General features: G+C 62.1%; 2 protein-coding genes across 3 annotated transcripts; one reads left to right on the forward strand and one right to left on the reverse strand.

Annotated features, from left to right (window-relative positions):
- Positions 1-1,444: 1,444 nt before the first annotated feature.
- Positions 1,445-9,558, forward strand: Dolpp1 (dolichyldiphosphatase 1). 2 transcript variants are annotated; one of them, XM_005413609.2, is made up of 8 exons: positions 1,445-1,732; positions 4,785-4,885; positions 5,059-5,143; positions 5,222-5,321; positions 5,504-5,602; positions 6,047-6,175; positions 6,599-6,688; positions 8,115-9,558. In XM_005413609.2, the coding sequence occupies exons 1-8, from the start codon at positions 1,657-1,659 to the stop codon at positions 8,149-8,151; spliced, it is 717 nt and encodes a 238-aa protein (XP_005413666.1). In that variant the 5' UTR covers positions 1,445-1,656; the 3' UTR covers positions 8,152-9,558. The 2 variants fall into 2 exon arrangements, with proteins under 2 accessions (XP_005413666.1, XP_013364878.1); XM_013509424.1 differs by lacking the exon at positions 1,445-1,732 and adding an exon at positions 3,036-3,107.
- Positions 9,559-11,352: 1,794 nt separating this feature from the next.
- Crat (carnitine O-acetyltransferase) lies at positions 11,353-22,465 on the reverse strand (the record flags this gene model as incomplete). Its single annotated transcript, XM_005413615.2, is given in 14 exon segments — positions 11,353-12,017; positions 12,416-12,553; positions 12,673-12,735; positions 13,037-13,172; positions 13,264-13,386; positions 13,488-13,607; positions 14,163-14,263; positions 14,699-14,877; positions 15,133-15,307; positions 15,416-15,581; positions 16,183-16,236; positions 17,675-17,793; positions 20,137-20,400; positions 22,286-22,465. Coding segments are annotated over 14 exon segments (1,881 nt in total). The 3' UTR covers positions 11,353-11,801.

Genomic DNA, 22,465 nt, shown 5'->3' on the forward strand with positions numbered 1-22,465 from the left:
GCGGCATGGGGCCCAGTGACCCGGACAAGCCAGGCTGGGCCTGAAGGGGAGGAGAGGAGGGTGCCGGGCACAGCTGAGCGGGGTCCTGAGTCACGATCGTCTCCTGGGCCATGGTCCAGATGGGCTGGCAGAACTGCCACTTACTTGGTCAGTGTGATTCTCCAGTTCATTCTCACATACAGTCAGCTGTGTCAGAAACCCTGAAATCCAGAATACAGAGGCCAGCAGGCCGTGGTGGCCCACTCTGCAACCCCAGCCCTCCGGGAGTCTGAGGCAGGAGGACCTCCAGCTCCAGCCCAGCCCAAGCAACCTAGTGATGAGTGGGACCCTGTCTCAAAATTTAAAAAATCCAGGGCTGGGATGCAGCTCACTGCAGGGTCCCTGGGTTTGATTCCGTGCCACAGATGCGGACTACGAAAGCAGAGGACAACCCAGACCTAATGACTCAAGCTGGTCCCGGTGGGCCCCAGGAGTCTGCATGATGCCCTGCCTCGTGACAGTCCACCGTGTTGAGGACAAACATAGCCAAGGGGGTACCCAGGGGAGGCCCTCACTTGGCCATGGAACCCCAAAGACGTGGCTCAGCGCAGTGGGGCGGAGGGCAGGTGCGGGCTGGGCAGGGAAATGTCAAATGCAGCCCGTGCTGTAAGGCAGTGTGCTGCAGAGCGCGGGTAGGGGCAGGCGGGTGGGAGGCCGGGCACTCCGCAGGGGTGTCTGGGGAGACAGGGTGCCGGAAGGTGGAAAACCACTTTCCTGTTTAATGCACTCCCAAGATGCCTCCTTAAAGAGCGCAGATAAGGCTCAACCAACACGTGCCTGTTAATGAGGGAAAAGTGAAGCCTTCCCCACCCACCCTGGTCCTGGGGGTTGATCCCAAGGCCTTCACACTGAGCTACATCCCCAGCCCCCTCATTTTTTGGACAGTGTCTCACTAAATTGCCTAGGTTGGGCTTGAACTGGAGATCCTTCTGCCTCAGCCTCCTGGTCAGCTGGAATTACAGGCATGCTCCACCACACCCGGTTTGCCCACACACTTTTTTTTTCACCCACACAATTTAAAGAGAAAGGGAAAAATAAATTCACCCTGGATCTTTGGCCTCAGTTTACTCATAATGAAAAGTGGGCCGGTTCAGACCCCGGTGTGGTGCTGAGGTTCCCGCTGCACTGCGAGGAGGCATTGTCACGGGCACGCAGATCCCGCAGGTCCCGCCGATCGCGGGAGGCCGCCGGTGTTCGGGAAGCCTTCACTGCCGGGCGCAGGTCCCAGCCAAACCAAAGCTCCCACCAAAGAACAACACGCCCCCCAAACTAGTTCCTAATTGGCCCGCTCTGCCCACACTGTGAACCAGTTTCACCTCCTGATTGGCTGTCCTGCTTTCTGTTGTGCGCTGGAACCCTCCCTTTTCCTGATTGGCTCGACAACTACCTGTACTCGCCACGGATTGGGTGCTGGAGGGGCGGTCTCGAAGGCTCCTAGGGGCCCCGCTCCCTGATTGGCTTCTCGGTCCAGACACACGGCCTGCACGCTGAATGGCTGCGCGGCTACCTGTCTCGAGCTCCGATTGGATGCGTGGCGCCTCCCCTGAGTGATAGGTCAGGACCACCGCCCCCCTGGCTCCCCATTGGCTGCTCGGCGAAGCCCGGTCTCCGGGTAAGATGGCAGCGGACGGACAGTGCTCGCTCCCCGCTTCATGGCGGCCGGTGACCCTCACCCACGTCGAATATCCTGCAGGTAAAAGGCGGCGCCCACGCCGAGGACGCCCTCCCGAGGTCGGCCTCTCGGCCCCAGGCGCCTCGGCCCGCACAGGCTGGCGGAGGGGGCGCCGAGGGACCGGGGTGGGAACTGTCAAATAGTGAGCCGCGGAGGGGCTCGGCCGGCGCGCGCCGCGCAGGCGCAGTGGGGCGGCGATGAGCTGGGCGAAATTGTGAGGCGCTCGCTCGCGCGCTCTGCGGCTGCGCGGCCGGCGCTCCCGCGGGTCCCGGGGCGCGGGTGGGATGCGGGGCGGCGGGGATCCGTGTGAGCTGGGAACGGCCACTGGCCCGGACCTTGGCCCTTCTTTCCTGCCTTGTCCGGAGCGGGAGAGGCCGCACTCCGTGCCCCGGCGTGCAGGAGTGCCGCTTCACAGTGCCCCGGGCTGCCTGCAAGAGAAAGAGCTCCCTGTTGCAGGGAGTGTGCAAGCCGAGGCCAGGCTTGTGAGAATTGGGGTGTCGCGCCCCGAGCAGCGCACACAGAAGGCGCCGGGCGGGCGAGGAGGCGGGCAGCCCCGGGATGGAGCCTCCCGTCAGACACACCTCCAGAGGCGCAGAGCCTTCCGCTTGGGAAGTCTGCTGGCGACCGAAGGAGGCGATCCAGGGGGAGAGTGCGGCGCCTGGGCCTTTAGGTCGGATGTGTCCGGGCCCCGGTGGAGGCTGAAGCCTTGTGCAAGTGCCTCCCCCCGCCCCGGCTCAATTACTTCATCTCCAAAGTGGCATTAAGCAGGGCTCCTCCCTTCGGCGTGAATCGGATGACGGCAGGCCTGAGAAGGGCTGGGTGCGGGGCGTTCGCACCATAAACATCCGTCAACACCTGCAGCCCGCGTTGCCCGGCTGTCGCAGCACCTCCCTGTAGGAGAGTTCCAGCGGGGTGACGGGGAGCCGCTCACTGAGCCCTGATTGCCCAGAAAGGGTCTCTTGCTGCTCCCTTGGGCAGGGATGTGGCAACCCGGCCCTGCTCAGGGCCCCGGGGCTGGATGCCAGAGAACTTCGGTGTTCTGGCCTATCCTGGGGGTGGGGGAGCCCTGCCGGGTGCTGGGCCCCATCCACTTGCCCACCCACCCACCCACCATTCATTCATTCATTCATTGAGCCAGAGACCCGTGTGGCCTCTCAGAACGTAGGTCTAGGGCCAGCTCTGGGCTTCGATGGCTGCACAGGCTTGATCGGCCCATGCACCTCTGCTCTGGGGACGATCTCTGCTTTCTAGGAGGGACACCGAGGCTCAGAGCCGGCCAGGGACTTGACTGAAGCCTCAGCTCCTTCGTGACTTCCTCTCTCCGTGTTCAGTGCGGCTTTTCTGGGGGCTCACATTGTAGCAATCAAGAAAGAGCCTGGCATCTGGGAAGCGACAGGTCTGCAGTGGGTAATGAGGGGCTGGTGGAGCCTGGTGACACTGGCGAGGTCAAGTCCCCTGCACGTACTTGTGGGACGTGCTGCACTTCTTCACACCCTCATTGCACTGAACTTGATTCATTCACCATCCTTGTTTTTTTTTTTTTTTGTCTTTTTGAGACAAGGTCTTGCTATGCAGTTCAGGCTGGCCTTGTGCCCACTTTCTAGCTGAGGCTGGTCTTGAACTCGCAGTGATTCTCCTGCCTCAGCCTCCTGAGTGCGGGGATCACAGGCGTGTGCCAGCACACCCGGCTTTTATCTCAGCTTTTCAACACTGTTCTGGGTTTGAGGAGTAGAGTGGGACATAGAAAGACTTTGTCCCCACTCCTAGGGGCCTACAAGGAGGAGGGAATGACAGACACTGGCCCAGTAGCCTTACCATCTAGCAGCTCCTGAACCATGTCCCCATTACACGGCAGACTGAGAGCTCTGCGATGGCAGAGTTGCGCCTGTCTCTCTCCCAGCCGCTCTGGTCGGTACATAGTGCACGCTGAGGTCACCCTGGCAACATCCCAGGTGGGGCAAACAGTGTGTGCAGAGGTCCAGAATTAGGACAGCATGTCGTGCATCCAGGGAACGAGTCCCGTCCCTAGAACTAGGACAGAGGTGGCAGAGAGCAGCCCCCGAGGGCAGTGGGAGCCACAGCGGGCTTGAGATCGAAATGTGGCAAGGCCAGAGTCCTTGGCAGTGCTGCAGGAAGGGCCCAGGGTAGAGGCAGCAGTGGGACAGACTGAGGAGGTCCCTGAAGGCTTGGTGGCACCAGTGCAGTGGTGGGACCGGAATCTCGGGTGGGAGGGGAGACAGAGGCCCTGACAAGGGAAGGGACTCGCTCAGTGTCCCCGTCTGGGACTGAGGGGCACCAGCGTTTGAGCTTGGGTTGCTGTCCTGTTCTGTCGGCCACCTCAAAGCCAGCCTCTCCTGGGGCGCGTGTGCACACTGCTTCCGCCCGGCGTCTCAAGCAGCCCTCCGCGGGCGCCTTCCCTGCTGCTCGTGGCAGCTGCGGCCTCCTGGGTTCTCCCAGCCTCCGCCTGAGCCCTAGCATGGAGGTGTCCCAGGCGTCAGGGACCAGCCCGAGACCCAGGGGTGAAGTTCACGCAGGGAGCACGTGCTGGCACAGGAACTGAACTGTGTCCCCTGACCTCAGACTGACCACGTGGCCACTTCGTGGTAAACGGTGGGGGCGACCTTCGGACTCAGCCTTGCGTGTGGGCTGGGGGCGGGAAGTGGCTCTCACCCCTTGGCTTTGGTGTCCCCACGTGTCAGAAAGCCCACTGGTCCTCACAGCCCCCACTCAGGCTCGTCTGGAGGGTGACGGCCAGCCGTGCAGGGGTGGGATTTCTGGCCTGTGGCGTCAGACCAAGCGGGGCTCGGGTTTCCGCTTGAGCAAGATCATGGCTGTGGTATCTGGACCAGGCCAGAGATGTGGACCCTCCAAGTCCAGTTTCTTTCTGGCCCTGTGGCTGGGGACGTCACATAACCCGTCTGGCGCTCCTTTCCTTGGACTGTAGAGTGGGGACAATAAAGGCACCGCTTTAAGCTCCCAGCGCGTGAGCAGGAGCGGTCACCAAGTGCGTCCCGCGCGGGCCCCTCCTCCGATGCCCGTGCCCCCTCCTCATCCCGCTGCCTTTCGCCCGCAGGTGATCTCTCCGGCCACCTCCTTGCCTACCTGAGCCTCGGCCCTGTGTTCGTCATCGTCGGCTTTGTGACGCTCATCATCTTCAAGCGGGAGCTGCACACGGTGAGTCCGTCCGCGCCGCTCCCTCCCCCGGCCTGTCTCGAGCTGCGGTGCCCCCCCTGGAGCAGGTAGTGTGCTGCCGGGCCTGGAGACCCAGTTGGAGCCGTGGTCACTGGGACAGGGCGGTGGCCGCCAGGTGTCCGGAGGCCCAGCTGAGCGTGTGTCTTCCCCGGCAGATCTCTTTCCTCGGGGGCCTGGGACTGAACGAGGGAGTCAACTGGCTGATCAAACACGTCATCCAGGAGCCACGGCCCTGCGGAGGTAGGGCCTGGGCTGGGGTGTGCGGGGTCCCCCGGCCAGGGCACCGCCCCCTGACGCCCGGTCTCCTTTCTGCCCCAGGCCCCCACGCAGCCGTGGGCACTAAGTACGGGATGCCCTCGAGCCATTCCCAGTTCATGTGGTTCTTCTCTGTCTACTCCTTCCTCTTCCTGTATTTAAGGTGAGCTTCTGGCCCGGGCTGGGCTCTGCTGGGGGCTCACTGCCCACCCTCCACGTGCCCTCTGGGGCGCGGGGGCCGCGGGGAGGGCAGAAGGTTCCAGGAGCATTTGGCTGGGGCTGGGGCTCTGCAGGGAGCCTGGACCCTGACTGGGGACTAAGCCCAGGCTGGGCCTGTCTTTCCAGAATGCACCAGACAAATAACGCCAGGTTCCTAGATTTGCTGTGGAGGCACGTGCTGTCCCTGGGGCTCCTCACCGCGGCCTTTCTGGTCTCCTACAGCAGGTACAGGACGGGACCCCCGCCTGCACCCACCCACTCGGGCCCCGCTGGGTTCTCGGTCCCCATGGGACCCATGCGGCTGCAGTCCTAGAGCCTGCAGGGCAAGGCTGGAGAGGCTTGTTCTAAACGGATGGGGCCTTCGCCACCTCTCCTGGCCAGTTTGCTGATCTCACAGTCCTGGGGACACGGGCATGGGCTGTGTAGTCCTAGCTCCCCAGAGTTGATGAGCTGGGTAGGCGGACAGCAAACCCCAGCCCAGCCACTGGGGCAGCCACTAGGGTGCCCTGCAGGCCCCTGGAAGCTGAGCTGCAGCCTTTTCCGAGACCCACCCGCCCGTGTGGATCTCTGCGTGCGCGCACAGGTCCCCAGGTAGCCAGCCCTGGTGTGGGCCACTGCGCTGCCTGTCCCCGGTGGCTCTCGTAAACTTCCCTTCTGGCCTTGACCTAGGGTCTACCTGTTGTACCACACCTGGAGCCAGGTGCTGTATGGGGGCGTCGCTGGAAGCCTCATGGCCGTCGCCTGGTTCATCTTCACCCAGGAGGTCCTCACCCCACTGTTCCCCAGGATAGCAGCCTGGTAACTGTCTCCTTCCCCTCCTGCCTCCCAGCACTGTGGCCCTGTCCCCTCCCCTGTGCTGACTTCCATGCCCGGACCCCAGCCCAGCCCCTCTAAGAGGGCAGTGCCAGGCCCAGGTGGCAGGAGCTGAGGCCCCCTCCTCAGGGGCTTACTACAGGGATGGAGGTGCATCCTCTGTACCCACCTAGAACTTAGAAAGCAGCCTGAGTCCCGCTGGGCTGTAGGTACCACAGGGCAGCATCCCTGCCTGGTGATGCGGGTGGCACAGCAGGGCCTCAGTGGCTCTGGGGCTGCAGGCCAGGCAAAGACACTGTAGGCAGCAGGGGAGGGGGCAGGCGGCCCCAGGACCTGGGGAGGTACCGGCTTGGTGGCAGCTGCTCCTGATGCAGCGCTGGCTCTGCGAGCATCTCTCTGTCTCCGCAGGCCTATCTCTGAGTTCCTCCTGATCCGGGACACGAGCCTCATCCCCAACGTGCTCTGGTTTGAATACACAGTGACCCGAGCAGAAGCCAGGTGAGTTAAGGGGACAGCAGACCCCACCGCCCTGTCCCTGCAGGGCTCCCCAGGAGCCAGGCCTTTGCCTGCTTTTCTTGCGTTGTTTTATTGAATTCTCCTGTGACCTCCACTTTACAGATGAGGAAGCCGGAGCTCAGAGAGACCGGAAGTCACAGCCTGAGGCCTCTTGGAGGGGGGGTGGGGGAGCCAGTTGTCCCAGAGCTCTCGCATGGAACCTGTCCAGTCCAGAACCAGGAGTGGGCCCTGAGGTCCCTGGGCCTGTGTGTGGCACCCATGCTGTTGAGCTGGGTGGCTTAGGGTGGCCTGGTAAGCTGAGGCACACAGCAAGTCACGCCAGGGCCTCCCGACTCAGTCTTCCTTCCGTGCACCGAAGTCCTGAGGGGGGGTGCTTTCAGGGTGGGCAAGGCAGGCACCTCTGTGTTCAGAGGGGAGTGCGGCAGGTGGGGCCCCAGAGGACTCCAGGGAGGTTTTCCCTGGGCCGGGCGGGTGCCACCCCAACAGCAACACGCCGTGTTTAGTGTATCAGCGTCCAAATGAGCCTAATGAGCTTAGAGTGAACAGGGGATCCCGAGGAAAGGGGATTGGAGGGTTAGGGCAGGCCAATCCCATTAGTGGCAGAAAGGCCCCAGCTGGCCCTGCTGAGCTCGCCACCTGGCTGCCCCCAGAGTGGCTGGCCCTGCCCTGCCCTGCCGTGCCCTGCCAGCTGCCTTCATTCACCCACACCTGCTCTGGCTGCCCGGGGTGCTGGGGTGGCAGTGAGACAGCCCGCCGTGTCCCCCTCGTGCTTGCGGCAGAGGGAGCCGTGAACGAGGCCCCGAGCTGTGTGATTTGAGATGGGGAGCGGAGCGTGGTGGCCTGAGAGCTGGTGACTGGGACTAATGCGTGTGTGTGTTGGGGGGGTGGCAGCCAGCAGGGGCCGCTCGGCAGAGGGGGCTGAGGCGCAAAGCCTCTGAGGCAGAGCCACTGGTGCCAGGGGACTGGGCTGCAGCGTGGGCCCTTGTGGGCCACAGTGAGGCTTTAGGTTTCAACTGGGGACCTAGACAAGCCCTGTTCTCCTCGCAGGTCTCAGCCAGCATCTCTGGAGAATAAGGGTGATTGCCCCGCTGCCATGGGGTTCCTGGGCTACTGCACTGTGGACACAGGTGCACCCCAAAGCAGCTTCCAGGTCTACCAGTGTCCTATCAGTCTCCTGCCTCTGCTGGCACAGCTCCCAGTACTGAGCTCACCAGCTTCCCGGGACTTGGTGCACAGCCTGGCTCTCCGGGGCCCAGGCCCGGGGCGGGAGCGCCCATGGGCCCAGCTGGCGCGGACCGTGGAAGTTATGGTCAGGTGGGGCTGGGTCGGCGCTGCCTGCCTGGCCGGGCTGCGAGAGCACAGGGAACAGCTGCGTGCGCCCTCACGTGTGACCCTGCCCTGTCCACAGGAACAGACAGCGCAAGCTGGGGACGAAGCTGCAGTGACTGGTGGGCGTGGCTGGGTCCAGCCTCCACATCTGGGCTGCGTGACGCCTTGCAGGGTGGACAGCATGACAGACAGAGGGACGAAGCAGAGACCTCTACAGACCCAAGTCACCAAGCGGAGCCTTTTTGTTTCCTTCTTTTCATTTTAATGGACCAGGTGGACCAAAGGGCTGAGCCAGCCCCTCAGGCAGGACCCTGGGAGGGCCTGCTGCCCAGGGCCACGTGGCCAGAGACCCTCGCTGTCTCTGCCAGTCCCCGGCAGGGTGGAGCGCGCCCTTGGCACGGGCACCAGGGTGTGGGGAGAGCGGGGGCTTGCGCCTCTGGGCTTGGGACCAGGAGCTCCAAGGGGCGTGAGATGCGCGCACTATTTATTGTTTGTCAAAGGCAGGAGGGGTCTGGAGAGGGGCCGGGAGAGCCGGCGCGGCGGCTCCCGTGTGCAGGGCGGCCTCCCGCCGCCTGTCCCAGGACCTCTCAGTGTTTCCGAAGGGGCAGGGCTGGAGCAAGCATGCGGCTGGCCTCATTGTGTTGTTCCCGGCCCCGCCCCACACCACAAGGGCTTCCTCTGGTCCCCTGTCCCCACGACAACTGTCCCTTTCAGACGAAAGAGCCTGCACATGTGGGTGCGCACACCCAGGCTGTTTACAGCTCTTTCTGTCCCACGGTAGCAGTCAGTCCCCAGCCGGCTTGAACAAGCACCAGGGGCCAGAGCCGGCCGAGCCCACCTTCCCTGTGTGTGCGCGAACTGTCCTGGTCCCCACCCGGGGACCTGTTTGGGACCACCCTCGGGCCTGGGGCCTTGGGCTCAGGAGGACATCTGAGGGACCTGTAGGTCACTGCAGCGCTGTGGGCAGATGCGCGCAGACTCCCGAAGTGTCCAGAACTGTGCCCGCCCCACGGACCTGTGTCTGACACCCCCTTTTCTTTGTGGAGGTTTCTAACCTGCTGCTGAAGCACAATTTTTTGGTGCTTTCTTTTCTCATTCATTTAAGGCAGTGTCCAAAGCCATTCTAGATGCCCGGACCAGGGCTGACTTCTAGAAGGTAGGTCAGTGCCCACGTTTCCCTCCTCTCCCCTTAGGATTTTTATTTTGTACTTTTTTGCCTGAGATAAGCCAAGTGTGAGGTGGTTTGATTTCAGAAAAAAACAAAACAAAACAAAACAAAAAAAAAAAACCAATGAAATTGTTTACTATTGTTTTAAAATAAAATCTTAAACTCTGGTGGCTGGAGCATGTGCCGACTGAGCTCGAGAGGCTTTGGGGACATGTGCCCCCTGGACAGGGGTACGGTTGAGACCATAAAATTATAAGCATCTCTGCAAGGTATTTAGTCCCAGCTGGGTGTGGTGCTGTACACGCGTAATTTCAAAACTCTGGGAGGCTGAGGCAGGAGGATTATAAATTCAAGCCCAGCTCGGGCAACCTGGTGAGACCCTGTCTGAAAAAATAAAAAGGCCTGGCAGTGTAGCTCAGTGCTCAGGCCTATGTTCAATCCCCAATAGCAAAAGTTAGTCAGCCAGCCAGTCCGCTCTGGTTCCTAAAGCAGGGCCTTGGCGGCCTCTACATTTCGCACCAGGACCTGTCTGGTCTGGTTCCAGGGTCCTGTGGCGAGTGAGGAGGTTGCCTCACGAAAGTCAGCCGGTGCTGGGGGGCTCTGGCCCACCCTCAGCAAGCATGGTTGCAACAGCCACTCCAGAGGTATTTAGAGGCCTTGAGGAATCAAACCCCGGTTACCAGAGCTGGTTATCACAGCCAGCTCCACCCACGCCCCCACCACGCCCACAGAGTGAGGCCCAATCAGAAGCGACCTTGTCTTCACCCCGGTGCCAAGGCATGGCTGGGTCCCCCAGAACCTTCACACTCAGTGAAGGCGACTTCAGACTGGTGGGGATCCCAGGTGTGGCAGCAGCAAACATTTCTGGAGGAAGGGGCCTGTGTCCCGAGCTTCAATTCTGGGCTGAATAGTTTTTGTATTTTGAAGGGGTCAGATGTGGCGGTGGTAAACACCAGTGGGCTACTAGCTGTTTGGGAGGCTGAGGCAGGAGGATCCTAAGTTCCAGGGCAGCTTGGGCAACTTAGTAAAACCCTGTCTCAAAAGCTAAAAAAGGGCTGGGATGTTGCTCAGTAGTAGGGTGTCCCGGCGCTCCATCCCCAGCACAGAAAGATTACCACGGAGCTCAGTGTGCAGGCTCCATCGCCTGCGCCCTGGGGTTTGGGCAGGTGGCTGCCCTCATCCAGCCTTTGGGGAGAACTGGGTGCAGCAAGCCCCGCCTGCAGCCGTGCCACAGCCTCCTCGCCCTGGGACAGCTGGGGGACGTGGTGCAGGGCAGCAGCTGCGGAACCATGTGGGCTTCTCGGACACTGGCCCGGAGGAGACAAGGGTGTCCCTGAGGAATTTCTGCCCAGCCACTTGATGTCCTGGTGACTTAACCTCTGAACCTGTTTCTTCATCTGAAAAACAAGCTGGGGCGTGGCTGTGCCCGTCGGTAATTCCAGCACTCTTAAGAGGCTGAGGCAGGAAAACTGAGTTCAAGCCCAGCCTGAGAAACTTAGTGAGATCTGACTCTAAAAAGGGCTAAGGATGGAGCTTAGCGTGAAGCCCTGGGGTTCACTGCCTCGTATCGCCAAAAACAAAACCACAAACCACCAAGTGAACCACGGGCCGCACCCTCAGCCCTGACCCCTCCACTTTCGGCTCCCACCCCTGCACCTGCTCAGGGGTTCTGCATGTGCCCACGTCACTTTGGTTTTTTAAATAATACTGGGGATTGAACCCAGGGTCCCATTACTGAGCTGCATCCCCAGCACCTTCTATTTTGAGACAGGGTCTCACAGAGATGCCCATACTGGCCTTGAACTTCTGACCCTCCTCCTTGGCCTCCCACACAGCCAGGGTTAGGAGTGCACCCCAGGCCCAGCTCTGTGCCTGTCCGACTGGCTGCACATTCTGCCTCCACCGGGTGCACGGGTCAGGACAGGCCCACGTTCTCACCGGGTGGTTTTGCCCTGGCGGTGGCTGGCCTGGAGATGCCCGCTGCTGCCACACCTGCCTGGCTCACTGGGGTCAGCGGGACCAGCGCCTGGCGCAGCACGAGGGCTCCTTGGCACATCTGGGAGCCCCTGGGCACTGGCTGAGCCAGGGAGAGCCAGCAGCAAGCGAGGCCGGGCACCTGCCGCGCTGTCCCCACTCACTGAAACTCATCTGCTCCAGCGCGTTTCCCTTTATTACTCCGCCACACGTCCGCCTCACGTAACACCGGCGCTCCTCAGGGCCGGCGAGGCCGGGCTCCGGAGCCCCGTCATCCACAGGGACAGCCCCTTGCGCTCTCCCTGCCTGGGGAGGCCCAGAGCCCTTTCCAGGCCCCTGCTTGGGTAAGAGCTGGGTGGACTTGCTCCTGCCCAGGGACGGCACAGCGGGGCCGGGCCAGGGGCCCCGTCCTCAGTTCTGCTCCGCCTCCGCTGAGCCCAGCACTTGGCTGTGGCGGGTCCTGGGACAGTCATGGGAGGCGCTTGGCGTAGGGCTGCAGGGCCCACGAGAGGATGCCGGCCCTGGCTCCGTCAGACCTGGGCCGGGGCTGTGGGAGCTGTGGGCTGAGCCTGGCGGGCACCCACCCCCAGGGACTTGACTGGCGGGGAACCGGGGCTCGGGAGCTCAGAGCTTGGCCCGGGGGTGGCGCTGCAGCAGTTCGCGCAGGTCCAGCAGCGCCTTCTCCAGGTAATGCGCCATGCGGGCGGCGTTGGTCTCTGCGCAGCTGTTGTAGGCCGACACGGAGAAGTTGACGTGGGTCTCCATGGGATTGTAGCAGACACCATAGCCGTCGGGCACCACAGGCCCGAAGAACATGACACAGTCTGTCTTGGCAGGGACCTGGAGAGGGCAGGATCAGTCTCACGCCCCGCCTGCCCCACCCGCCTGCCCGACGCCCTCTTCTCTCTGGCACGGTGCTGCTGCCTCTCCTCTGCGGACGAGTGATCCCGGGGTCCCTTCCTCTGTGGGGGCCCTGGCTTTTCCCTCCTTGTCTGTCCCTGTTGCACCCCAGCACCCAGCACTGGCTGGCACGCGTCAGGCGACTCTTGGTGCCTCACCAGCAAATGACTAGGCCTATTTCCTTACAGGGCTGGGGGCACCTGCCCGCCTGCCCAGGGTCGCCGTGTGCCTCCTGCCCCAGCTGCTCTGGCTGTGAGCCATCCGCACGGCCCCCGAGCCCGAGCCCCAGCCCCAGCCCCAGCCCCACTGGGTTCTCGCCCCCTCCCGGCAGTGCCCACCTGGCTGGTGGAGAGGTTGAAGTGCATGGCAATGGCGTAGGAGGTGTCCATGAAGATGTCAGGCATGCTCACCAGGTCCTCGATGGCTTGCAGCTTGAGGCCCAGCAGGTGGCGGTCGAAGGCCTCCCCGTGGATGGCCTAGTGGGGAGGAGCTGTCAGGAGCGGGTGCGGAAGCAACAGGTCGTCCTCGCCCTCCCCAGGAGGGAGTGGGGGTCAGTAGCACCCCTCCCAGTGCGCTGCGCTGGGTGCCCACTCACCCGGTCGGTGTAGGCGCGGTGTGCTTGCACGGCCTTCCGCAGCAGCTCCACCTTCTGGTGCTCCTGGGGAGTGCGGGCAAGAGGGGCCGAGACGCTGTCCCTCCCTGTGCGCTCCCTGAGGAGCCCACCGTCCCCCACAGCACGGGGCTGCAAGCTCCTCCGGAGTTCAGCTCGTACTGGAGCTGCCATCTCCTCGGCCCCCAGCCGGGCCGACACTCACTGCTGGTAGCTGAATAACTGAATAAAGTCCCGGCTCCATCTTGTTAGATTCCCTTTGCCCACCACAGAGCTGGGATCACGCAGGTGCATGGCCAGAGGGTACTGATGGCTCAGTGCAGGTCCCCACCCCCGCCTGGGCTCTCACCGGCACACTGGAGTCATCCATGGCCTTGGCGAAGGCCAGCGAGTCTGCGGAGGCCGAGCGGATGGTGTCGGTGCGGCCCAGGTGGAACATGCGCAGGGAGGCGCTCTCGTAGGTGGCGCAGGCCTGCCCGTAGATCCTGGGGGGAGGGGCGCTGAGCACCGCCCCAAGGCCGCCCGCCCACCCTGCCGTCCGCCTGTCCCGCCGGGCTACCCGGGGTGCACGCACACCTGTAGTAGGCCAGCTGCAGGGCCATCTGGAAGAAGCCGTCAGGGCTCAGCTTCTCGGACTTGGGGAAGTCCTTCCCGAAGTGGTGAAACACCAACACCATGATGTCCAGATCCTGGATCATGCTGGGTGGGCCGCGGGGGTGAGAACGGGCCTCGGGAGCCCCTGCCCAGCGGGGACCCATGAGCGGGGGTGGGGGTGGGGAGGCACAGGGTCAGCCACCTACATGCTGAGGTTCTGCTTGGCCTTCTCGATGTCACTCTTGATCTCGGGGGTGATGTTGAACCGAAGCTTCTTGGGCATGGGCAGGGGCACCATGGGCGAGCGCACCAGCTCCGGCTTCTTCCTGTAGGGGGCGGGGCTGAGTCTGTGGGGGCTGTGTGGAGAGGGCCTAGGAGGGGCAGGGGCTCCTCCCAGTCACGGCTGGGAAGCACCTGAGCCAGGACTGGAACTCAGGTCTGACTCTCCCAGCCATGTCCTCTGCCTGCTTCCCTGCAAGACACTGATTCCAGGGGAAAAGGAGAGTGACGCCCAGACCGGCAGGTCACCTGTCACCAGGAACTGGAGAACAAGGGTGCCACGGTTTGTGTCCGGATGTCCCACAAAGCCTCCTGCAGTCATGGGGCGGGCTTCTAGAGTTTATGATCGATTCATAGTCCAGTGCTGGGGTTATGGGTGTGTGCGCTACACCCGCCCTAGGGTGGGCAGCCTCCATACAATACAAGGGAGGGGAAGAGGCTTGCTCTGCAACTCCTCCCTTTTCGCTCTTGCTGCTTTTGTTCTTTCCCGCCACCAGGAACTGTGAGCTAAATAAACCTTTCCTTCCTTCATTTTGGGCATCAGGTATTTTGTCTCAGCAACGAAGAAAAGTAACCAAGACAGAGGGTGTGAGCAGACTCACGTGTACTCCATGACATGGTCCACCAGGGCGACGATGGGGGGCCCCTCGGCCGCGGCATGCTCATAGATGAGTCCACAGGAGCCATCCTCTGCCACGATGAACTGCGCGAGGACAGGGGACCTGTCAGCACTATCAGGGGTCTTGGAGGAAGGGCCCCTCTGAAGCGATCTTGGGGTGACATTGACTTTCTGCTGTTAGTGACAGCTGCCATCTGTCAGGCAGCCTGGCCTGCCTCAGCCCTTCGTGAACTCCATGTCCCAGCGAGTCCTGGAGGACCCGCAGTGGGGCATTTTCTGGTCACCCCAAGTTCCAGGCACAGTGTGGGATGCTTGTGTCTGACCCCAGACCCTCTGACACGCTAAAGAGCTGTGCTGGGGATAACAGAGGTCTGATAATGACAGGTGGCTGCCTGGTAATTACGGTGCGTCCAGCCCACTGCCTTCCCTCTGCTTTACAAGCAGGAGACGGCGACGCCAGGCCTGGGGCGGCAGGAGGAAGTCCCAGGGCGCAGTGCCCAGGCCCGGACGCGCCCTCACCTGCAGCGTCTTGTCGAACCAGCGGTTGCCGCTGTTGAGTGGGCCCCCACCTCCATGCAGCATCTGGCCGGCCACATGGTTGCGGTAGACGTCTTCCGAGACCCTGGGCACCGGCTTGTCCAGGCACACGGTGAAGATGCTCTTCTGGATGGACTGCACCGAGTCCCGGTTCACCTTGTCTGTGGTGGTGTGGGGCGCAGGTGAGACTCGGGACCTGGTGCTCAAGCGCCCTGCTGGGGAAGGGCGCTCCTGACCCGGCCCAGCGAGCCCAGGGAGGCCCGAGCCATCCGCTCCCTATGTTGTGGGTGAGTGCCTGATCTCATCGTTGACAGGCCCCTGCAGCAGCACCCCAACCCCCAAGCCCCTGGCCACCGCAGACACAGGGTCACATGAGACCTGCGCCAGCCCCACAGTGCTTCCGTGGCAACCCACACCTTTGATTAGGGTGTTGTAGGCCTTGGCCCAGCTGTTGCGGTGGTTGGAGGTCAGGATGCCCACTGGCTCCTTGTTGGTTTGCAGGGACGAGTTCCAGATCTTCTCCAGCTGCACGAAGATCTGGTCCGAGGTGAGGGGTGTCCCGTCACTGTGGTACACGTCCAGCTCGAAGAACTGTGAAGTGAGGAGAGGAGCGGTCATCGCGGCCAGGGCGGCCCGTGGCCTCCGCGTGTCAGAGCAGCAGCTGGGCAGGGCTCTGCGGCGGTGGCCAGCATCCCCCACCTGGTAGTTGTGCACCACCGTGATGTGCATGGGCGGCTTCTTGGTCTTTAGGAAGTTGACCACAGAGTCCTGCTTGGGGCCCGGCACGCGGCAAGACGACAGGATCTGGTAGTACTGGTTCATGCACAGTGGCTTCCCCCCAAGGTGCTCCACAGGCAGGGTTTCGCTGCAGGTCAGGGACAGTGAGGCCTCAGGGAAGCGGGCAGGAGGAGGGCCCTGCAGGATGGGCTAGAAGGCTATACATCAGGTGGCCCCAGCATCTCTACTCCCCGTTAGCATGAGCAGAGGCCATTGCGGCCAGGGGCTCTGGAGGCCTGCGTTTCCCTGGCGGAGGCCCTGTTTATGAGTCATCTAGAAACTCCTGATCTGGGCCTCAGTTTATTATGGGGGACAGAAGGCAGCAAGTCAATTTCTGGGGTCCTTTTATTTTTTTATTCTTGCTATGCACTTCAGGGTGGCCTTGAACTATGTAGCCCAGGCTGGCCTTGAATGTGCAGTGATCCTCCCGCCTCAGCCTCAGTGCTGGGATTGCAGGCGTGCGCCACCATACCCAGCTTGGTATGGTGGGGTCCTCCTTGGTTGGGATGGGTCAAGGTGAGCAGGAAGACAATCCAGCAGCGAAAGCAGAGAACCTAAGTTTCCCGGTCACCAGTATGTGCTATTCCCCGCCCTCTCTGAGACTGGGCCAAGAGGAAGCGGAAAGGATTGACCTTGGGTCTGCCCAGGGGTCAAGCGTGGCTGAGGGTGGCTGAGGGTGGCGTGCTCACTTGTCAATCATGGTCTTGAAATCCAAAACGCCCTCGATGAGTTTGGCAGCAAACCTGTAGGATCAGTTAGAGATGTGAAGCTGTGTGCACACACCTGGGGCCAGGAGCAGCTGCAGGCAAGAACCTACGGATTCTCTCCTCCCCCACCCCGCCTACACGAGCCAAGAGCTGCCCTGGTCTTCAGCGCGGGTGGCTGTCAGCAGGGACCCGGGTGGCTGTCAGCAGGGACCGGGACCCAGGAAGGGGAGGCAGTGCAGCGGATGTCCCCCCTGCTGGGGCCCTTCCTTTTCCCTCTGCTTCTTTCCCACTTTCCCCCTCCTTCTCTCCATCCCTCCCTTTTTTTCCTTCTTTCCTCTCTGCTGTCCTTTTGTAGTGCCAGGGTTGAACCCAGGCCCCTGCCCGAGCTAGGCAGCTGCTCTAGCACTGAGCTACCACCTGGCCCCGTATTAGACCCACGGCCTTCACGCTGAGCTACACGCCCAGCCCTTCCTTTTTGTTTTCAAACAGGGTCTCTCTAATTGCTAAATCACCAAGGCTGGCCTTGAACTTGTGATTCTCCTGTCTCAGCCTCCCAGAGTGCTGGGATTATAGGTATGTGCCACCACGCCTGGCACATTTTGAGACAGGGTCTTGGTAAATTGCCCAGGCTGGCCTCAAACTTGTCATCCTCTTGCCTCAGTCTCCCTAATAGCTGGGATCACACGTGTAATCCAGGTAGACTATCTGGGTTTATGAAGAGGGATTTTCTGGCCTGGACCAACCATCATCAATGCCTGGGGCCACACAGCTCTACCATGGGGACCACTGGCTGGGCTTTCTGGGACTGAGCCCTGGCCCTTCTCAGGGGGCCCTGGTCCTTTTATTTATTTTTTGCAAGGCTGGGGATGGAACCTGGGGCCTTGGACATACCAGGTAAGTGTTCCACTGCCGAGCTACAGCCCTGGCCTTTCTTTTTTCTTTTCCTTTTATCCCTTGTCCTGTCCCTTTAAGAGACCCAGGCGGCAGCAGAGAGCTGGCCTGGTGCAGGGATCCTGGGCTGTATTTTTATCTCTGGTAGGACTAGAACAGGGGCCAGGGCAGGTGACAAGGCTAATGTAGGAAAGGGGACTGTGTATAAAGGTCATGCTGTGTCCAGCTGAGAACTGGGGGAAGGAAGGGACACTTATGGCACTCTGCTAGTGGAGACTGCCTCCTGTCCTAAGGGTAACCTGGGGAGGTCCCTTCATGCCTAGCCTCAGTTTCCCCATCTGTAAAATAGGTACGGTGCTCTTGTTTCACTAGGCGGTCTTTTGGGGTACCAGGAATCAAACTCACAGCTTTGCCCTTGCCAGGCAGGCGCTGCACCACTGAGCTACATCCCCAGCCTCACAAGGCATTTGCGACGATAAAAGAACAGCAGCGCTGGGTCTCTGCAGTCTCCTGGGAATGGGCTTGTGGACTCTGGAAATGCTGGAGCCCCATTCCCGGCCCCCTCTCAGCCCTGGCCACTCACCGGAGCTGGCCCTGCAGATCCACAAAGTCCTGCTTGGGCAGAATCACGCCTGGGCTGGAACAGATGACCACAGGCTGGCGGTACTGGAGGTAGGCTGTCTTGAGCCACCATTCGGATAGCTGGCAAAGGAGCAGACTGAGTCAGGACTGCCAGGACCTGCAGCGCCTTCCTTCCCAGGCTGGGGACCCAGCTGGTCCTGCCCCGCAGCACTGAGTCTCTGAGTGACCGCCAAGCCCCAGAGCACCCTGTCCTGTCCCTCTGATGCACCACCTCCCCTGCAGGAAAGGCTGGAAGGAAACCCAAGGTGCAGGATAGGGGGGTGCACAAGTTTTTTTTTTTTCTTTCTTGTGGTGCTGGGGTGAGAGCCCAGGGCCATGTCCACACCAAGCACACACTGTCACCAAGTTACAGCCTGGCCCCATGTTTTCTTTCTCTTAAAAGTTCTCTGTGGATGATTGCAATGCATTAGTAAATAAAGATATATCCTTAGGCAGGCAAAAAGAACAAAAGGAAGAGTTAGATAAAAACCAAGTCCAGCCAGTGAGTTCCTGACTTTCTCAGGCTGGGAACTGTCCAAGGAGACAAGCGCCTGCTGCCAGGGAGGCCCAAAGGATTGCCTCAGTGGCCTCCTTAGTTTTGCCAGCGACAGACTGGGAAGGGGACACCCACGCTGATCCCAAGGTCAGGGCAATCTGAGGGCTCACAGCAAGGGCAAATAATCATGCTGATGACAAGATACAGGCCGATGACACAACCTGAGGGCCTGCCCGGGATCAGCCCTAGAAGTGGGCCACATACACTCCAGACGACTGTCAGCCCATGGCCTTCCTGCTGACTGTACCCCCCCACAGTTCTACCCCCTGGCCCCACTGCGATCCTCACCCACAGACTGTGGGGAATGGCTGGTCCCTGGCACCAGGCCACTCGCCCAGGGACTCAGCAAGAGGCAGGGAATGTGACTTACTCCTCTCCCTTCTGACTCATAGCCGGAAGACCTGGCGCTGGGTCAGCTAGGCTCTCTGTGCAGCTCAGGGCTGCTGTGGGAGCTGCCGCAATGCTCTGTGCCTCGGTTTCCTCAACAGCAAGGAGAGGCAGACAGGGCTCTCAGAGCCTCGGCTGGGCCTGGGACACGGGAGAGCCTGCAGGCGGGCCGGCCCCCAGGGAGACTCCCAGGTGGTAGTAGGGCGCCTTCAGGAGCCCCATGCATGCGGAGCCTTCTGAGCTGTGGTTTGAGAGAGTGCCTGGCTCAACCACCTGGGAAAACCCCAGCCCTCACTCCTGTAAGGTCTTTTCAGGGCCGGCATCCTCTCTGACGCCAAGGCCTGCCCTGCTACGCCCATCTGCCTCCTTCCTCGCACGGGCAGGAGCCCCGGGGTCAGGGTTTCGCCTGCCTACCCTACGGCACCTCCTGCTTCCTAGCGCAGTCAGCTTTCCCACAGACTGCTTTCGCTGTCCCCTGAAGGACACACTGTAGCGACCATTCATACAGCACTAGCACAGGTATCACAAGTAACCCGAAGACGACTTACAGCATGCACAAGGTAGGCACGAAACCCTGAGCCACTGTGCAGACAGCCCCTGGGGATCCGAGATCGTGGTTTCTGCTCAGGCCCTGGGACCAGTCCCCTGTGGGTACTGGGTGTGCTCCTCAGGGGTGGAAGCCAGCTCCTCATCCCCCGCATCTGCCCCACCCTGGCCATTCCCCACTTGGCAGCCCAGGGCCAGCCCCACAGACAGCTGCCCTCAGCACTGCCCCACATCAATCCAGGGACTCTGGACCCCCTCCCCTGCAGCACTGGCAGGCCTGCTGCATCCCCTGGGGCGGAGGCACCGCCCTCCATGCCTCGGCTCCCACTCTTTCCTCCCAGCAGCCTCTCGGTTCCGTCTCTGCGGGGAGTAAAGGCCACGCGCAGGAAGCGAGTGCGTGAGGACCAAAGGTACCCAGCACAAAGCCAACGCGCCTGCGTAGAGGGAACGCACGGGGCCCAGGCCACGGGTCACTGGCCATCCCACCCGCTGCAACTCCCCCCCCGCCCCCCGGCTGTCCCCCTTGCTCCGTACTCCCCTCCAGCCTTGTCCCACATGCCAGGCTGTTGCTCGTCTGCCGCTGATTCAGATCTAGCCACCCACCTTGCACCCACCCTGTCCACCCAATAGAAACATGCTGCCAGCTGCCTGTCCCCGCGCTTCCCGCCTCGTCCTGGGCACAGGATGGCGCTGCCTGAAAAGGCCTGGCCACAGACCCACACTCTGCCCACGGTGTGACATCCGGCTTCAAGAGGCTGTCCTGTGCCCTTGTCCACCCCGCACCCACAGAGTGCCAAGCACAGGGGGAGTGCTCAGGAACCTTCACAGGGCAGACCAGGGATGTGCCAGGGCAGCTGGCACTGAAGAGTGCAGGTGTGCGGCCAGCAGCAGCCACATGAGTGATACTGGGAGCCCCTCCGGCGTCCCCGACTCACCCAGTTCTCTGTCTTCCTGGCCCTGCGCTCCAGCCCCTTCTGCAGCCGCTCCCCTACACCCCCGGGGCTCCGGAACTCGTCCACCAGCTGCTTGGTGTTGGCCCACTCCTCCTCGCTTACGATGGGCTGCAGCGCCTTGAGGTAATGGTCCAGGGACTGCTGCAGCGGGGGCACGGGCAGCCGCGGCAGCGCATCCTGGTGCGCCTTGAGCCTGCCGGGCAGCTTCATCAAGGAGGAGGGCTTGAGAAGACCCAGCGGCTTTGCCTGCAGGCGGTAGAACACTATGCTCATTCCCGCAGCAGTTCCGGGAGCCCGCTGCTCCCCAAGCCAAAGTCCTGGGCACTTATGTGCCTGTCCCGGGGGAAAGGTGGCCTCATGGGTGGTGCTCATCCAGGCCTCCCAGCCCTGAGGCTGTGGTGTCCCCGCCTCCCAGGGGCCTGGCTTTGCAGGCAGGTGCAGGGAGGGCAGGGTGTAGCCCGAGGGATCCCAGTCAGCACGTGACACTGTTAGGGTGGCAAAGGTGAGGGGGACCTCCCTGCTGTCAGGAAGTACAGACCCCCTCTTTCCCTGGGAGGACTGGTCACCAGGCTGAGGACAGCTCCCTCTCCAAGTCCCCACCTCCTTTCCTTTCACCCTTTCTAGACTGAGAAACAAGATCCAAGAGAAACGTAGAGACCCGACAGTGAGGCCGTGGTTTTCTCCTGCCTGTGGGGTGGGGCTGGGGTCGTGCGGCAGCGAGAGAGAGCTGAGTGGCCTGGCAGAGACAGAGGCAGAGGGAGTCCAGGAGATTCTGGAGGCAGCAGCAGAGAGAGACAGGTGGGTCCCAGGCTGCTGGCAGGGCGGCAGGCAAGCGGCAGAAGCTCTGTTCCATACCTGCTCTCTCTGCCGCCCATCCTCCATGGCCCGAATGAGGTCGTGACCCTGTCTGTCTGCCTTGGCTGGATCGCTATTCCTAACTGTGCTACCCAGGGGCTGGTAGAACCTAGCAAGAGGCAGCCACCTGCCCGGGCTAGAAAGAAAAGACAAGAGCCAAGGTTCAGGGAGAAATGCAGGACGCCAGTGGTGACGGGAGGGGCAGCATCTGGGGCCGTGCCCGTGGTGAGGAGCTACTGGACTATGGTAGCTGTTCACCCTAACTTCCAGGCTCGGAGGAGTGGGGCACAGGGGAGTGGCTGGCAGCGGGCAGGCGCTGGAGGAGGAGACAACCAGGGGAGCTTGCCCTTTCTTCTCCGAACGGGCCCAGCGCCAGGGATGCGGGCCAAGAGGTATTTAAAAATCCACCTGCTAAAATCCACACAGATCTTTTAGATGTGGGAAAACTTGGCTTCTGCTCTCTATGAAAACCTCATTTTTCTGAGCTGTTGCTCCTCCAGCTGGCGGCCCCGAATACAGGACTTTGGGCAGGAAAATTAGGCCAGAGGTCACTGGTTTGAGAACTGGACTAGATCTGAACTAGCAGCTGCTGGCCATTTTTCTCCAGCAGCAAGCTCATCGGCCAACGTGGTGGTCCTGGCTGCCGCAGAGGCGAGGCTCTGCTGGCCAGGAAAGGGGTGAGAAGGAGACTCAGGCGCTGGGACACCTGAAGAGTCTAAGTCTGAGCCCAGCGGGGAGCTCTCAGCTGTCCCCCAGGAGTGTTAGTCTCGGGGATCAGAGCCCGACACGCCTGGATCTGAGACGAAAGGTACCCAAATGAGGACAGCAGCCTGCAGCTGGGGAGGACAGGTGAGCTGATGTGGACAAGAGGGGAAGGGGGCTTGCGGGGAGGCGGGGTCGCGCGGGGCTGCGGCCTGCCGCCTCTGCCAGCTCCCAGCACTTTCTGCGAAGCCCGACTCGACCCTCCCCGGGAGCTTCTCCGGCCACACGCAGATCCCCGGGGGCCCGAGGGCACTGACCCAGGGCCCAGGCTTGGAGATTGGCTGTGGCCGGCCAGGGGCCGGCCGAAGTGCGCGCGGGGCTGGGCTCCAGATCGAGGGCGGGGCCGCCCGGCCCGGGGTCTCACTACCCCTTCCCGGCCTCTGGCACTGTCCGCCCCGACCTTACTGGCCAGCTCCGCCGCCGGACTCGGGGAGCCCCGGCACCGCACCCCGCAGCCCTGAACGCCCCGTGCGCGTCCCCGTCCCGGTGCCCCCGGTGCCCCCGCCGCACTCACCGCGGTCCGGGCCGCGAAGGCCAACATGGTCGCGGCCCCCCGCGGACTGTCAGTGCGCTCCGCCCCGCGCGCCGGGCTAGGTCCGCGCTCCTGCTCGGTCACTGGGTCCCCGCTGGGGCTCAGGGGCCAAGGTCGCCGAGTCACCGCCGCTAGCGGGGAGAGGCGGCCCGGCGCCCACCC

Source organism: Chinchilla lanigera, unplaced genomic scaffold (genome assembly GCF_000276665.1).
Source record: "Chinchilla lanigera isolate Chin_1 unplaced genomic scaffold, ChiLan1.0 scaffold00169, whole genome shotgun sequence".
NCBI lineage: Eukaryota > Metazoa > Chordata > Mammalia > Rodentia > Chinchillidae > Chinchilla > Chinchilla lanigera.

Excerpts from the sequence above, each read along its gene's own strand:
- Dolpp1 (XM_005413609.2), top strand. The coding sequence starts at position 1,657 with ATGGCAGCGGACGGACAGTGCTCGCTCCCCGCTTCATGGCGGCCGGTG. Across the intron at positions 5,322-5,503 it reads TTCCTCTTCCTGTATTTAAG|AATGCACCAGACAAATAACG; the intron begins GTGAGCTTCTGG and ends CTGTCTTTCCAG. Across the intron at positions 6,689-8,114 it reads GTGACCCGAGCAGAAGCCAG|GAACAGACAGCGCAAGCTGG; the intron begins GTGAGTTAAGGG and ends CCCTGTCCACAG.